The sequence below is a fragment of the Ascidiella aspersa genome, chromosome 6 (assembly GCF_963924565.1).
Source record: "Ascidiella aspersa chromosome 6, kaAscAspe10.2, whole genome shotgun sequence".
Classification (NCBI taxonomy): Eukaryota; Metazoa; Chordata; class Ascidiacea; order Phlebobranchia; family Ascidiidae; genus Ascidiella; species Ascidiella aspersa.
In genome coordinates, this window is record NC_139452.1 from 16,872,203 (window position 1) to 16,890,448 (window position 18,246).

An 18,246-nucleotide genomic window follows, 5' to 3' on the forward strand; every position below is an offset into this window, starting at 1 on the left:
TAAACCAAAAAAAAAAATTACTTACTTTCCACCTGCATTATCAACACTGGGTGACTTGTCCTCAGTGCTGTCAAAGATGGTCCATGACATTGGTCGTGGCATGTCTATAAACAAAAACAATCTATTTTATTTTTGGTGTTTATTTTCCTGTGCAAATCCGGTATCATGCCACATTCAAGTTGAAGTAATTGGTATACAATCTTTTGACATCTAATTAATTGTTAAGCGAAAACATACAGTCTTGTTTAATCACAAAAATAGGTCTGTTTTATAACAAATTTATCTGGGTATGCTAATAACAAGATAAATTTACCTGAACAATAATTTGATAAGCTTGTTGAGGCCAATTCTGAAGCAAAAACACTGTCTGAGATAACAGAAATTGAAGAGTTGCAGTTTTCAGATACAGACATCGGACCTATGAGGTATCCCGTTTCACTTCCAATATTCATCTCCTCTTCTGGTACAGATGGCAATAAAACAGATGTAGATGGTTGCATTATGTCTTTTAAAGGCCTAAGAGGCTTTCTTGTAGACTTCTCACTTTCTTTCAAAGCATCTTTATTTTGACTTTTTGTTTTTGTTTCTTTAGCAAGTTTTTTATCAAGTAAAAGCTGAGAGAGAGAGACATTATCTTTGGTCATGGAAACTGTCCACATGGGATACGTTGAAACACACTGTAAAAATTCTACCCTTACACTTGAAGTGTGTTCTTCATTGTAGATAACTCTTGTAATGCATTCTGAAGATTCCTTTGACCATTTTTCTCCTAGTGGCTGAACTCCTACTAAACAACATTGGACAGCAAGGGGAGGAAAAGAAACAAATTTTTTTGGAAAAATGTATATTTCGTCTTTGTCCATGCTCACAATTTTACCAGTATCTATATCCAGAACAGCAGCAGTTAATGTATTTTCTTTAACTGCAAGAATCCATCCACGAGAAAAGTTCTCTTTGTCGCTTTTAAATAGACAAAGCATACTTTTGTTCACTTCTGGCAGATTTTCTGGTTTGCTCACATCAAATGTGAAAGCTTTGTCAGGATATGGAAAATGTGGTTTGACAAAAAAGTAACCAGGGTCAACAAAATAAGATACAAAAGACTCATGAATGCTCCCAATTTTAACAGGTGGATTGGCTAACGGTATATTCGGCATTTGATCAACAGTAAAGCCATCTGGTAATCCCTGGATTTGTGTTGCAAGAATAGAACAGGAATGAATTTGCTCAAGCCTTGGTTTTTTACATGGGCTTGTAATAGCACCTTTTAGAGACGAACTAGGTCGTTTATGATCTTCTGGGATGCCTTTATTTCCTTGATCGTTGTCTCCATCAGGTCCAATGGGATTTCCATTTTCTGAAACCTTAAAGTTTTTATGAAGTAGAGAAAGCATGGACTGTATCTGTGATATAATTACTTTTTCAGGTTCATGCTGCTGCACTAAACAAATAAGTTCATTTAGACCGACTTTTATAAATTCAAGTTCCGAATTCAGAGTTTGCACCTTATCAACTGTATAAGTTGCATCTGATGAGCCAACCAAGCCATGTTCCACCAACTTAAGTGATTGCACTGCATTTCCATCAACGTCTGTAACCACTATGTCAGGCAAGAGTGGGGTGGAAACAGCACATGGCTCAAAACTGTTTTTCTCAGTTTCTATCTTCTGTATCATGGGTGAAGCTCTTGGAAATACAGCTGTAGATTGATCATTTATGATTGGATTTACTTGGACTGTCCATTGCATAAATGAAGCACCTAGAATATTAACATGTGAAGATGCAATAAAAGTAACAAAAACTTTACTGCCAACAATTTTGGATCCAAAGTGTTTTATTTGATCTTTAGATGCCTGGTCAGAGGATTCAAGTTTGCAACAAACTGCCTGAGGAGAATACTCCCATAGATCTTCTGGAAGCATTGCAGTTTTAACCTCATTTATCTCACTTAAAAAACACCCACTGTCCACCAAAAAGTATGACCTTCTGCCATTTGTCTCTGGAAGGATCCTAGCCCTGTACCATTTTGCATCCTTGTGCTGTACAAGACATAAACCTTCAGTGACATTAAGAACTTTGTCAGTATTTTGAACAAATGTTATGTCAAAGCATTTCTCCAACTGCACAAAGAAGGTAGGCCAATTTGAGGCTTCTAGAACAACTCCTTTTCGTATTAGACCAGCTTTTATGTCAACTGAAGGCAAGTTTTTTGATTCTGCAAGCATAATTGGATTATCACCTCTGCTTCCACCTTCTTTTTTTTCTTGTAAAGAAGTATTCAATTCAATGCCGAAGTTTTCAATAAATGGCATTTTCTTTTCCTCTATTGATTCGCTTGGCAGCAATGGAGGTATTTCTTCAAAACATTTTTTACTTTCAATGGTTTCTTGAGGCATAATTGCATTTAAAATGGCAGACACATCCTGATCATTTGCTGAAACGCTGACCTTCCACTGTCCATTTGTCTTTAATGAAATAAATTTAATTTGGACTGAACTTTTCATAACTATATCTTGAAAAGTAGAGATAGCCATGTTTATTTCCTTTTCAGTGGAATATTGAACAACGTCAGCAAGATAGCAATGAATCGCTTGAATGGGATGGCATTTGGTTTCCGCATGAACTGTAAAAATATTGTCCCAATCCACCAATGCAGTGTTTCCATAATCAATGAAGAGAACACTGGGTTTGGTCCCTAGTTTAACAATCTTTCCTCTGTAAAACATGTCATCTTGTTGGGATTGTGCAATGCAAAATGAGGCCAATTTAAAATCTGAGGAATTAACTTTCAAATTTTCAAAATTTTTTATGTCTTTTTCAATACACATTTCAATTTCTTCCAAAGTTCCCTGAGTGCTTACCAACTGCACATAAAAATTATTTGGGTCCACAACGTAACTCACATAAGCTTTATGCAAAATCTCCAGGTTAATATTACTAGTGCTTAGAAGTGGTTCTGAAGATTTTAGCTCAATTGCAGTGGTTTCAATCCTTTCTACAACATTTCCATTACCATAGGAATCCGAGTCCTTTGACGACACTGGTTTTACATATTTATCGGGGCAGCAAAATATTCTTTTATCCAATTGTCCTGCATTTACTTCTTCTTCGTTACCACCTAAACTAAAACAATCTGTATCATTCTTCAAGTCATTAGTTTCTACATTTTTGGAAACAGTTGCCACAGTAACACATCTTTCTTCATTAGTACCAGAAGCATATTTGTTGTTTAGCAGTGTTCCATCAGGAAGACGGAGCATGACATCATAAATATTGCATTGGTCACCATTCAAAGGCGAGAATGTGGCTGACAATTCGAGTGAAGCAACCTGTGCATCAAACTTGTCGATTTCACTCTTTCTCCAAGATTTTTTTTCGACAAAAGCCATATTACAATGAACTGCTTGAATAGGAAGAAGACAAAAGCTAACTTTTGAGTGTCTCACATCTTCAATCTTAACTTTGTCAGTGTTGCCATAGTCAACAAATCGAACCTCCACAATACCATTACTGAGTGTGTTTTCAACAATAGCCCTGTACCAACTTCCATCAAAACTGTATTTTGCCAGGCAAGGGTTTCCAATATGAAGTTCATCAATTGTCTCCACCTTGTCTTCCTCTGGAAACTCAATCAGAAACTTTGCGATGTTTGTAGTGAGCCTATCCAGTTCATCACATCGTTCTGCCAGTTGGCAATAAACCTCCCGTGGGGTGACAACATGACTTATGTAAACTTTGAAGCTTGGGTGATCTAGCAGGTCAGTGTAAGATGTGTAAGTAGGCAAAGTGCTTATTTTAGTTGCATCTGAAGCTGATAGATATGTAGGTAAGGTCAGTATGGCAGTGGTTTGAGTTTTTATTTTCAAATTCACTTTAAAACAACCTTGAACATTATCCCAACAGTTTGAGGTGCACAATATCACAATGTCCTCCAAAACTGAAATTTCACTAATCTTAAGAAATATTTCTTCAGAGGGCATGTCGTCAGGAATGTTAACAACTTGACACCGAATGGCACAACCAGCGGCTTTTAAAAAATTTGGAGGACAGATAAAAACATCATTAGCAGAAACACTTGATGTATTTCCATAGTCTACAAACTGAATTGACAGTGTAGTGCTACTACGGTCAGTGACAACTTTTTCAATAATTTTTGCACGGTAATATCGCCCATCCAAGTTATATTTTGCCAGACAAATCTGGCCAGAAGTAGGAACTTTCGAAAATCTAACCAAGCAATCTGAATTTGAATTTATATCAGCCATGAGAGCTTCAAGAGACTGAATGAATGTTAGCTTTTGTACAAATAAAATATTATAACTGTCAACATAACTGATGTAAACCTCTTCCAGATTTCCTGAAGTTAAACTGGCTTGAGTGAAAAGAGTAGGCACGGTTTGCAGATGTAATGCTTTACATTGTTTATAATCCCAAATTGCATTATTACTAGATACTAATTGGGTTGCAACATCTGTGTCATCATCAACCAACTTAACAGTCCACATTCCTGTATTATTATTAAATAAGAAGTGGACAAGTATCGATGGGCTGTCAACAAGCTTACCAAACAATTTTAAAGAATGCTGTTGCCAATCGACACCATTACTTGGCAAAACACCAGCCAGTTTACAAGTCACAGCCATCTTTGGCCAAGTCAGCATTTCCTCCACTAATTGTTTTACTTCAAGCTTTTTGTTAACTGTGGCTTGGTCTCCACTGTCAACAAAGAGAACCATAACAGTTTCTTCTTCAGCTTTTGAATAGTCCATTACCATTGCTCTGCACCATTTATGAGATTTTGGGTGAACAGCACACACTGTGTTGCCTGGTTTCAGGCTTGACACTGGATAATCAGAGTTTCTAACAGCCATATACAAGTCATCAACTTGCTGCTCGCATTCAAGGCGGTTAGTTTTCATGCGTTTCAACTGTACATGAAACATTGAAGGAGATGTGTGATGTGACACAACAGCTTGTTCTTTAGATCCCACATGCAAAAAGAGTGCATCAGAAAATTCAGCATTTAACCGCGTCTCCATCATCTTTGAGTCTACATCAGACAACAAATTACAAGATTCATTTTTGGGATGTTTAATTGCTGCAACTTGCTGTGTTATTTTGTCATTTATCCTTTTTCCATCCTCAAACAAATCCAAGTGCAACTTGCCATTTGTTTGGCCTGCCACTAATCCAGTGAAAAGCTTTTCCAGAATACGATCTTTCATTGAACAGAATATTTTTTCTTGCTGATCAGTATCTGCAACGATTAAAGAGGGGTCAGACAAGCAGCATGGAAGGGCCATAATTGGAACTTCTGCAAATCGACATCCAGAAAAGGGCTTGACCTCTTCCCAACTAACAACATCCATGTTGCCATAGTCTACAAAAAGAACTTGTACATTGCCATTGGACAGTTCTGAAATGAAATGAGCTCTACACCACTGCTCTTTTTGATACTTTGCAAAGCACAAACAGTCATGTGTTAACTCTCCAAGAGTCATTACTGGTGAGTGGTTTTCAGAACACTGAAATTGAAGGTCATCCATCATTTTATCAAATTGGTCAAAGTTTCTCTCCAACTGGCAGTAAAACAGTTGGCAATTTTCCACATGAGTAACATGGAAGGTATATTCTTTACCACGAACCACATCTAAATTTGAGTAAATATAAGACTTGCGCTTTAATGGAGGGTGAATTGTACCTAGAACTGGCACAGCTTCACAAAAACCTTTAGCAACAAGACTTTCCGCAATGTTGGTACAGGGTGTGCGAATGTTACAAATAAAAGAAACACCAAGAACATCACCAACACACCCATGTATTGTACAAATCAACTCTCTTTTGTGTTGTTGAACAAAATCTTGAAACATACTTAGGCCTTCTTCACACCATCCATTGCTAGGTGGTTCAATAATCCCGTGTAAGGTGCATCGTAGAGCAGCAGGAGGCTCTGCGGTCACAAACCAATTATCAATTGATTTTAATTCTGCAAATTTAAATGTTTCCAATCGACCAATGTCAACAAGACAAACAGAAATGTAATTCAGGTCCAAATATTCCAGAATGGCAGCTCTGCACCAATTTCCTGATTTTTTGTTAAAGGCAGCACAAGGTTTTCCAACATAGAGGTTATTATCAAGTGGTTTTGTGTTTTGAAGATTGGTGTAGGCATCGTGAAGGCATCGAAACAACTTAACATAAGTTTGCCGGTAATGCAAATCAAGGATCTGCAGAAAAAAATCAGTTGGTGAGTTTGAAGCTGATACAATAACCTCAATTTCAGCACCAATCATTGCCATTCCTGGACTCCGATAATACAACTTGTGAGATTTTTGCTGAAAAGAGTCCGGGGAAAAGCCTGGTTGATCAAGTATCACGGAGTCCTTAACAAAAACACCTTCATTTGGTTGCACTCCTACAGGAATAGCATGATATTTTTCAATCATATGTTGAGCAACATTTTTGTCTGCATCCTTACCTTTTACAACAAGGTCAATAAAGTATGTCAAGTTTTGCTTCATGTTGAATTTCCCCATTACAGTGCTGTTTTTCAAAAGCACCAAACTTTTTAGATCATGAACTGCTTCTCTCGACCACTTGCCCATTATAGGAAGTACATTGTCCAGTCTGCATTTTAGAGCCTGAGCCTTTGGTTCCAAAAATTGTAATGCCAAAATTTGGACCTCATCCCGGCTTACAGTAACATCATTGCCAAAATCAATAAGCTTAATGTCAATAATGTTACCATATGTACATAAAATGCGTCCACGGTAAAAATCAACAGCACAGTCGACATGTTCTATCTTTACACAGCACAAATGGTCAGTTTTCAAGTCTTCCAAGATCCAGTCTTTAGTGGGTAAGTTATGGTAAAATGAATTCATTTCTGTTAACAAAGTGTACAGCTGTGTTTCGTTACAGCATTGCTGAACCCAAAGGCAGTCAGGATCCTCAACAAAGCAAACAGTTACTTTGACAAAGTCTCCGAAAGAAACACATGATGAATACATGTTTTCCAAACTTGGATTTTGATTATCAACACAACGTACATCCAGAGAGGATGTTGTTATAGATGTATTGTCAGCCTTTGGCAACTGCAAATCAACAACGTAGCTGTTAGGCAAATCATATTGACTTGAAATTGTAGTATTAAAACAGGAATTAAAGCAAGGCCTAACTGCATTAAAATTTTTGGCAAAAAACTTAACAGCTTGAGCAGGAAGTGACAAAAAGTCCGGAAACATATAGCGAATCTTTAGATTGGAAAACACTTTAGCCTTTCCAACATCAATTAAAAAAACAATAACCGAAGAAACATCCTTGTCTGTTAGTTTAATACCACGAAACCATTTGTCTAAATCGGTGTCATAAACAACACAAACATCTTGTGGCTTTAAATCTGGAGCAAGGTCTTTAGTGCCTTCATAAGCTTCCTGAAGATTTTCCATCATTTCATTATATTCTTGGCTGTTGCAAAGAAGGCGTGCCCAGAATGTTGATTCTGAAATAATGTGAGTTACTCGGATTATTTCACTGCTGCCAAATTCAAGGGCAATTTTTTTAATTTTTGTTATACTCTCTGGTTTTAAGCAAGAGAACTCCAAACAATTTGTATCTTCTGAAAGCTTAAAGATATTTTGACCCTCATGAAAGATATTAACTAACCAGGGTTTAGGATTCTGATTGGCAACAACTCTAACTGTGACCACTTTTTTTAAAAAGCCTTCTAAAATTTTAAACTGAGCTGATTGAATCGGATTAACTGTCTCACATAAAATAGATTGGAACTCCAATTCTAAAAAACTTTGTTTCATTTTTTTTATTGAGGATAAACTGCAATTATCAAACCTTCCATAGTCAACAAAATGTGCCGTAACAAAATCTTTTTCAATATTTATTACTTTAGCTCGATACCAGGTTTGATCTTCACTACACAAAGCACAACAAGCAGAACCAATCATAAGAGAAGTGTCAAGTGGAGTGTTAGGGTTTTCACAGTATTCATGGATGTCATGCATTAGTTCTTCAAGAGCTTCAAGGTTTTCTGTTGCCATCAGATATACTTGACCATCCTCTTCTACACGACTCACTGTCATGATGTAGTTCTCATTAACAGCTAACTGTAAAGGATGTAGACATACTTTTCTTTTCGAAATTTGATTTTCTTGTGGCACATGGCGTAGAACTCCAAAACCAGCAGCTGCAATTTCCTCAGAAATATTCTTACCGTTTGCCAACACAGAAACTTCAATAATGTCATGAGGCCCAAACTTGTGATCCCTAACTGTAATATCCAGAACCAAGTCAATAGCAAGCTTACTAATTAACTTTTTCAAAGCACTATTTCTATTTTTAGTCGGAATGTTGACCTCTTGCAAGGAGCAAAGTATTGCTTGATACTCTAACTTGCAAAATTCTTGAGGCATGATAAACAAAGATGTAAGTTCTTGCTGCTCAGAATCGCCATAATCAATGTAGTGGACAGTAGAAGAATCGCCATTCGTTTCTACAATCTTTGCTCTATAAAAGCCCTGGTCTTGTGTGTAGATGGCAACAGCTAAAGTACCTGGTTGAAAATCAGATTTTGGAAGTGCAATTTGATTAGCCTTAATTGAAAAATGCCTGTGAAGGTTGTCCATCATCGTATTTAGATCTTCAGAAGAGATATATTCTTGGATAAACAATGTTCCATCATTATTTATGTTAGACAAGTAAGCTTTAAAGGAATGTCCAATTGGATACTTTGAAAAAGGGTAAGTTAAAGTCTTTTCAGCAATTGAATTAGAGAGAAGAGCGGTTTCCACAGCAGGACACTCAATTGTCACTTTACCGGGCGCCCACACTTTTAATATCTTAACGACTATGTCTGAATACTGAAAAGCATTCGAGAGGCATGTTGCTGCTGCAGGGGTCCAGAGTGCTGCATTCCCAATTGGTTGAACAGTATTGTCAACCGACATAGAAAGCGCTTGTTTAGGCAAAACAGTTAAAACTTCTGGAATAAGCTTAATATCTTCTGGTTTCATTGCCTACAAAAACATTCAAAAAAGTAATGTTTACTTATTTTGTATATCAGTACATTATTATGTTTGGTAATTTTATTGCTGAACATGCATGAAACTAAATAAAATTAATATTTGCTGTTAAATGCTTCGACTCTGGACAGGCTTACTTACTCAAAGATAGCGGAGATAACAAATTAGAAGTAATTTTGCTTCAATTCATTTTCAGTTTAGGTAATGAGCTTTTAGTCAATGGTAAAACTCTTCGCTGCTTAACATTTTAATTTCAATAAAATAGTAATGAAAATAAAAGCAATGCAAATGAACGAGTATTACACGGGACATAAATTTAAATGTAAAAAGTTGAAAAAAATATATATATATTGCTTAGCAGCAGGGCTGGGGAGCCACCGTAAAATAGCATTAGCTCCGGAGCCATTAGGCAATTAATAAATGGCTCCGGCTCCAGCTCCACAAAAATAATAACAATGGCTCCGGCTCCAGAGAAAATGCTTAGCTCCGGGCAGCGGGCTCCAACTCCGGCTCCCCAGCCCTGCTTAGCAGGGTTGTTATTGAATTACAATTTTGCACAAGGGGGTGAGTGACTGAGTGTGTCTGCACTCTGCCAATCAGCAATTACAAAATCTTTAACTCACTGGTATGTTAGGCATAGTTTTACTGTGATAACAGGAATCAAATGGTACTACAAGAATACATTAAAGGCTGAAGTTTTTTAAATAATTTATAGACAATTAAACTATGCAACAACTTAAAGCCAGATACTAAAGACAAACACTGGGACAGTGTATCATGTTAAACTTCTGACAAAACCTATAGTGGCAGTGGCCAAAACGTCAGTTACCAGGGATACATGATATCTGCCTTTTAAGTTAATGTAGATTAGTGATTCTTAACTTATTCAGTAATTGTCCAATGACTTACGCCCCATCAGATACTGGTTAAGTAACAAAAACATAATGTACATTCATTTAAATGGCAAAACACTTTTTAAATCTCTCCAGCACAAGCCTGTTATCACATAAAAATTTTGAAACAAATATTTTAATTGGGAAAGAAGAATAACTTTTATTGTTTATCTAACATGAGAAAAATAGTTTAATTATGTGTACTTTCATCAGACAAAAAAACTTGCAATAGATATTATCAGTTGGGCGATTCTTTTTTGGCCTAATAAATGAGAAATTTTGACAATTTTTGACCTAAAAATATATATATAAAATAAAGTTCAATCCTAATGCAAAACCACCTAAAAAAGTCTAAAATATGCAAATTTTGGCAAAAAATAATTCATACTAAAACATATGAAATAAATTTAAGTGAATTCAAGCAGCTTGTAGCTTATGTTTTCCTAAATAAAATGTGGAATATGTCCATCAAAAGTTAATAGCCTATCTGCACTATGCCTGGATAAACTATGAGAACTATTTTTTACATAATATTAATAAAAATAACCAAATGGTAATCTCGGACATTTTCAGATTAGGCATTAAATATTTAAAGATAGTTACCACTGGAATAAGTAATTATTAGATATAAACTAAATATCACCAAAAAAAACATGTTTCAAATTATTTATATCTACTTGCCTTCAAAACATACAAGTCTAATTTTTAAAATAAACATGTTCACACAAATGACAAACTCAGCAACCGTGCAATTTTGCACAGACTACTTTTGATGGACCTGTATATATTAATTTTTGAACATTTGCATTGAAATATAGCTTATTCGTACCTCTATATTTCCATAGTCAACAAACTCAACAACCCACTTTCCACAAACTAGTTGCTTTACTGTTTGTGCTCTATACCATTGTTGGTCATCATTGAATAGGCATACACAAGGCAATTCTAAAAAAATTAATATAGGTTATCTCTTTATAAACTTGACGTTCATTGTTTTTTGATGTTTAAGTTAAATCCTATACAATTCATTTTAAATTCAAAAAAGATAGTTCGCAATTATAAAAAAAGAATCTCACCAAAAAAAACAACATTTGACTAGGGTGGCAGAATCTTGACAACCTTCTAGTGCAGGGATGTCCAACCTTTTAGCAGAATGGGCCGCATTGCCACTTTAAAAATTTTGATGGGCCGCAAATCCCATTAAATTAAAGGGGTGACGTAGGGTTGCAAAATTCTCGGGAATTTTCAGAGCCGAAACTTTCCATGGAAATTTTGGAAATTAACAGGAATTTTTTTAGGTAATTTTCGGAAACTTTTAAAACAATCTTAGTTTGATATTGAAGCAGGAAATTAATTGCCCTAAACTGTTTAGATTAAAAGTACTATGTATTCCTAAAATACTTAAGAACGTACAAACACATGGCTTAGTTTATTAACTGCAAACATGAATCATCACCAATCTGTTTTTTACAAACAACACTGATCTGTCTGGGCCAAAATATCCCCAGCTTACGGTAGCTAAATATTTAACATTTGTTGTTTTGTGAGTTACAAAGTCGTTGTACTAGTTCAGGGGTCAGCAACCTACAGCCCGCGGACCGGGTCCGGCCCGTCAAAGTAATTCATCCGGCCCGCCGCCTATTTGACAAAATAGATAAATAAATAGAGATGAGTCCATTTCACATACTTTTTGATTATTTAACTAAGTAAGTGCGAAAACATTTTCTTCATACATCCGCTTGGTATACGTTTTGTAATATCTTTTCAAAAGATTAGTGCTTCCTTACCGGTGCGGCGCAGAAAGCTGAAAAGTGCGACACGGACAATCGGAAAACGTATTTAAAATTTTTTGACCTTTTTTAACATTTTATTATTTTCGGCAGTGTAATAAAAACTAGAAAGAAAATTAAAAGAAATACCGGTAAAACAAAAAATAAATCGCGCTCACTTGGCTTGCCAGGTATGCCCAGACTTATAACTTAGCAAATGTTGAATTAGCTTAACCAATAAAGTTATCGCGTTTGTTCAAAGTTTCACTTTTTCATTAGTTTTCAGTTTTATTGCACTTTTCATTAGTAGTATGGATGACGACGTGTGGACTCGAATTTTACCCTAAAAAAACGATTTTTTCGCGCTTTGCGTTGCCGACCCCTGTACTAGTTGCTGCCGGTTAGCATTTCCTCCTGCTCGTCTAGAAATGCTCAAGATAGGTTTTTAATATTTTTTCTGGTTGATGAAATATTTAACAAATGTTTTAAACATAATAAATGCCAATTTTGAAAATTCCCAATATTCCCATTATTATTTGTCCTTTAAAATTCCCGGAAAGTTTCCAAAATTCCTGAAAACTTTCCTCCCCTTTACAACCCTAGGGTGAAGTCATAAAACAACTTTACTTATAAACACCCGCCCTTCCAGATAGAACTTGTGCGCAAATACACAAGAATTAACCACGGGAAAGCAAAGTTCTAATTGCTTGAAACGCGAAAAATTGATTTAACATGGCGTATCATGCCATGGTACGACACCATTTATTTCCTTAGAACGGTCCGCAAAAACACACATCTTGCTTAACAATGATGCGTGCTCAAGTGTTCGATGGATGTTGAAATGCGACATTAGACTCGATTATAGTCTCAGAAAACATCTTAAATTAGGTCTACATAAAATACTGCGCATTTTGCGCATTTTAATAATAGTATAAAAATTGTTTTAAATAAAGGCTACTGAAATTGAGAATAAGTGGTGGGCCGCATGTAAACATCAGGCGGTGCCGCAATGCGGCCTGCGGGCCACAGGTTGGACATCCCTGTTCTAGTGCCAAGTATTTTTGACCAAAATCTTTGTTATTTTCGCTCTAACAAAAGTGAAACGCTATGTTCACTAAAGCATATATGGTCATATTTAGGTGCTATTAGTAAATTTAGCAATAGGCTTTAGAGTTTTATTATTTTTAAAATGAGCAGGCAAGTACCAAGGGGAATAATAATATTGAAAACCTTATTGAAATGTATAGTTTAAGTATGGCCTAGACTACACTTTGTCTAGAAAAAAGTTGTAGAACCCTGAGTCAAGCTGATAGGCTGACAAAAATTCTGGGTTTGAGGTAAAACATCTTCTGGTAAAATCCGCATCAACCTATATAGCCTAATATAGACAGAACACTTTAAAGATAATGTAACGTTGAATTTTTTTGGTTGTTTTTCTGCAAGTATAACTTGAAACGCCATAAATTTGGGATTTTGCACTTGGCCCATTCGAGTACCATTTGCTATGGCCAAGTGCTGATTGACACCTACCGGCCCCACTGACGGGTACATTACGCAAAATTTGGTTGTTGCTCAAGACCTACTAAGATTTAAATTGATTTATCCTTAACCATTTATGTTTAATATCAACAACTGATGGCAAAATATTTTGTTTTGCTTATGATATACGATTATACGTCTACGCAACTACAACAAGAAATTAACCAAACACATTGTAAAAAGTGCTACGCATTCAATATTTTAATGAATGAACGAAACGGTTTTAAAGACTAGGACTTTGTTGTTTCAACAATAATAGTAATTTGGTGGAAAAATTATGTGGAAATCACATAACAAAAGCTCACTAAATAAAAATAATTTATAGATTACTCTGTATGTAAATATGACTTATCATAACAAAAAGCCCTTTAACATGTGTCCCAACGTTACTCGGTAACTCCCATGTACGCTACAAAATCTCTCAAAATTATAGTCTGACGTTACTCAAAATTATGTACCCCACTGTTGAGGAATGACACAAGCGAGAGCAATCATTGATTAGGGTGTAATTATGACATAACAGAAGCAAAACTGATTTATGCAGTAATTTCCCACAGTAGTCAGTTGGGATGAGCACATGTTGTAACTGCCGTATGCGTTGCAGGCGTTTGGTGATAAAGTGAATGTGAAGTGAATGTTCTGTTAACTACTTAAGATTAGCTTTAACTCAGTACTGGACTTAATCTTTGTTCAGCAGATTATTTTAATTTTTTAAATTTGACATCAGAATGGCTTGGAAACGTAGAAAACTTAACGATGAGGGTAGAAAATTCCACAGTATTAAAAAGCATTATTCAAAACCTGTTTGCTTGATATGTCAGACAAGTATGGCAGTTATGAAGGAATGTAATGATAAACGTCATTACCAAACGTGTCATACCAAATACGAAGAATATGTTTCTAAGAAAAAACAACAAGAAAGCGAATCAGTTACAAAGGCAGCTTGGTTGTTAGTTCGCTGATTGCTAAACGAATGAAACCATTTACTGATGCAGAGTTCATTAAAGAATGCACATTAGCCATTGTTAACGAAGTTTGTTCTGATAAGAAACTCCTGTTTGGCAGTATTCCGTTATCTGCCAGAATAGTTACTCGTAAAGTGGAAGATATCTCTGAAAATCTTAAATCACAACTTAAAAACAAAAGTTCTAATTATGCGTGCGATACTGCGCAACTGGCCAATTTTATTCAAAGTATCACAGATGATTTTGAGGTAATTGAGGAGTTTGTCGAATTGATTACAATGAAAGGTACTACACGAGGAGAAGACATAGCTCAAGCAATATTAGAATGCACCAGTATAACGAATCTTGATCTATCAACAAGTAAAACTCATAGTTAAAAACATGAGTAAAAACATGATCAGACGTTTTGTTTAAAGAAAAATATATTTCGCCAAAGTGGCATCATCAGTTCCTGTAAGAGTACAAATAAATAAAATCAGAGCGCAGCCATCAACAAACCAATAAAAGTAAACAATAAAATATTAAAACATTATAATAGACTAAAAACGCAATGAAAAGCACTACAGCCTCGCAAGCAACACGACTGGGATAAATGAGTAGGCGACGCAAATAAGTGGAGGAAGGGGAAAAAAATACATATGAGCAGTGCGAGATGCTAGACGGTAAAATGCGGCTCGAATGGGTAGCGATAAGATAGCGGTTTATCTTATTCGCGGTAGAACCATTTTTTGGATGTTAATGGTTGCGTTGACTACCTTTAGCCACTTTGCTTCACATATGTCCAACTTATTAAAAGGTGGTTTTTCTAAAAATGTTATGCTGAAACACTCTGCAATGGTAAGCCTCTGCCTCAGCATGGACATGTGTTTGTCAGCATAGTGGCGCAAAAGTGCTGCTTTGTCGTTATTTTCTTTGTACTTGAAAGTTTTCCATACTGCTCTATGGCCTCTCCACCTTGTTGCAAATGAATTTTTTGTTTGCCCGACGTATCGTTCGCCACATTGCCGACAGGACGCCATGTAAATACCGTGGTTACAGCAGCAGATGTGGTGGGGCTGTACCCAAACTTACCAAGAGCAACCGTCAAGAAAGCTGTAGCTGCAGCCTTACAAGAGCAATCTAACTTTACCACGGCAGCGCAAAACCAACTTGTAGATTTGACGATTCTAACGCTTCAGAGCGTGGTGACGAAGCATGGAGATAATTTTTACCAGCAGAAAGATGGTATAGTTACAGGCGATAACCACTCAGTATCGCTGGCTAACATTACAATGCATTATATAATAAAACCATGGATTGAAACCTTAAAGGAAGCACAAGTCTTTAAAAGATTCATCGATGACATTGTCTGGATTGTTGCAGGCGGAGCAGCAAACAGACACATTCAAACATCTTTGGAAAAGGCACTTGCAGCACATGGACTCCGTCTCCTATTTCGTTCCTTCTGTACAACCGACGTACGTGGACAGGTCGAGTTTCTTGACGTACTCCATGTCCCATGTGCAGAATCACCCTTCGGCTTCAAACTAAAGGATTTCAAAAAAGAAACTGCAAAACATCGGCAGTTCTTACACGGAACTTCCCACCACCCCATCTCCGTTTTTAAATCAATCATAACTGGAGAGGCGACACGCCTTAGACGACTAAACGAGATGGAGGAAGACTACTCACTGAGCCTTCAAAATCTCGGCAAGAAATGTCTGCGGTCGCAGTTTCCTCCAAGGATGGTTGAACTCACGTAAAAAACTGCAGCACAGTTTGAAGCTAAAGTGCGCCAAAGGCAGACAAAGAAAAACAGAAAGGACCTTGTAGTTTGGCCCACAGCCTTTCCAAAGCTGCTTAAAACTACCTTAGACGAAAGAAGGCTGCAGCCACAAGCGATGCTTGTCTACAAAAGACCTCCGACACTTGGAAGCGTACTTACCAACTACCGCGCAATTAGTCAACCGGCAAGTACCATCCCTTCCACTGGAAAGTCAATCCCGTGCGGCCACTGCTGTTTATGCGGTCATTATAAACAGGCAGAGAGCATGGTCTCGAAGGTTTTCACAGTTCCCACTCGCAATGGGAACATAGCACTGAAACAAGCACTTTGCTGCACCGACCACAGTATTTACATGGCGTCCTGTCGGCAATGTGGCAAACGATACGTCGGGCAAACAAAAAATTCATTTGCAACAAGGTGGAGAGGCCATAGAGCAGTATGTCGTGTTGCCTGCGAGGCTGTAGTGCTTTTCATTGCGTTTTTAGTCTATTATAATGTTTTAATATTTTATTGTTTACTTTTATTGGTTTGTTGATGGCTGCGCTCTGATTTTATTTATTTGTACTCTTACAGGAACTGATGATGCCACTTTGGCGAAATATATTTTCCTTTAAACAAAACGTCTGATCCTGTTTTTACTCATGTTTTTAACTATGAGTTTTACTTGTTAATATACGCGTCAGCGGAGCAGTGATCGACTGGCTAAAACCTGCCGCCGATGGTTTTTGATTCTATAAAGATACACCCTATTGTTGATCTATCAAAATTTGTTTCTGCTACAACCGATGGTGCCCCAGCTATGGTTGGCTGTTGCAAAGGTGCAATTGCTGTTTGGAATTGCCTAGAGAAAATTACGAGGAATTTTCCTAAGTCTTTGGACCCCAAACCAATTTATGGATACACCCCCCGTCAACACTTCTGCAGAATTTAAATCTTAAGATCCGGTTTCTACTTTTACAAAACACACAAAATTATTATCTACGCTTAATTTTTACTTACACAAAATATCTCACCTGGTTCAAGCTCATTGATTTGTTTCAATCTTGGACCATGTACTTGCAATTGCTCAGTTAGAGTTGTAAACTCTTGCAAGGAAGCATAAGTTTGTCCAAATATCACCAACTTGCTACCTAAAAAAATAATAAAAATCATAAGGCAAAATAAATTACAAGAAATTTGGTTGAAGTGCTGTTGAAATCTTAAATGGTAAGTGTTTTACATATACCTGCTGCTCACTCTTCTTACAAAAATGACAATCGACATGAATTTTAGTGAACAATTTAAAAGAGGCAACATTTCTGTTGGTGTGAGTTTGTGACTTGAGTGCAAAACATAGAATTTTCTAAACTTTTTAATGAGTATTTGCTGGGATCTCTGAAAAATCTGGGTTTGGTGTGATAGCCAAATATTATAGAAGTCCTTTTTCCTAAAAATGCAATGCTATGATGATTGTGATAACTGTTATTAGGGATGTTCAAAGTAGAATATCGAATCCAGATGGGATTCGAATCCAATTCTGCCGTTTATTTCGGGTAATTGGAACCGATATAATTTAACGTTTTACCGCCGATTGTTGCGCCTAATTGTACAAACGCGTGTGGCAAGTTGGCCTGTCGCGGCGGTGACCAATTTATAGTGCTTGATTTAAAAGTAGTCTCGTGGTGCAGTGTCAGCGTTTTTTCGGGCGACACATTACCACGTCTCGCGATAACGTTCGTCTAATAATTAATTGTCAATCAAGCATTATTGGGCGAGCGACTAACGTGTAATGTCTGGTGTGGAGTTTGCAATTGCCCTAAATGCGTTAAGTTGCAAAAGTAATATTACGTTGTAAAACGTGTTGGCCGTCTACAAAATGTGCTATAGGGTTACTTAAGGTCAACTTTAGGCAAATATTCAGCAAGGTTATGCAGTTATGCACATCGTAATTGTCAAGAATTCGTTATGTCGATAGTAACTTTGTATTCTTTGCAGTACATTATTTGACTGCATAACAGATCATGTTAGTCAAAAAAGAAGCACTAAAACCCAACAATGCTTTAAAAAACAGGACCAAATTGCTTTAAGACTTCTGTGTGCAGTGTTGCTTTAAGACTTCTGTGTGCAGTGCACTATTGGCAAAAATATAAGTTTTGGCAACAACCTGGACAGTTGACATAATACAGTTTAAAGAACTGCTTCAAATGACAGTTGTTAAGAATGTTAAACATATGGGAGATTTTTTTATTATAATGTACACATGTTAGCAAATTGTTTGGGCGATTTATTGCTGTGATTGTG

At 36.6% G+C, this 18,246-nt stretch overlaps 1 protein-coding gene across 1 annotated transcript in view; it reads right to left on the reverse strand.

Annotated features, from left to right (window-relative positions):
* Positions 1-18,246, reverse strand: part of LOC146140517 (protein tudor-like) — a 33,992-nt gene that overhangs the window by 11,438 nt on the left and 4,308 nt on the right. Inside the window, exons 3-6 of the mRNA XM_083392641.1 lie at positions 16,980-17,096; positions 10,758-10,873; positions 314-9,029; positions 26-104 (exon numbers count right to left, since the gene is read on the reverse strand). Coding sequence (XP_083248767.1) covers positions 26-104; positions 314-9,029; positions 10,758-10,873; positions 16,980-17,096 — 9,028 coding nt within the window. The remainder of the gene's footprint in view (positions 1-25; positions 105-313; positions 9,030-10,757; positions 10,874-16,979; positions 17,097-18,246) is intronic.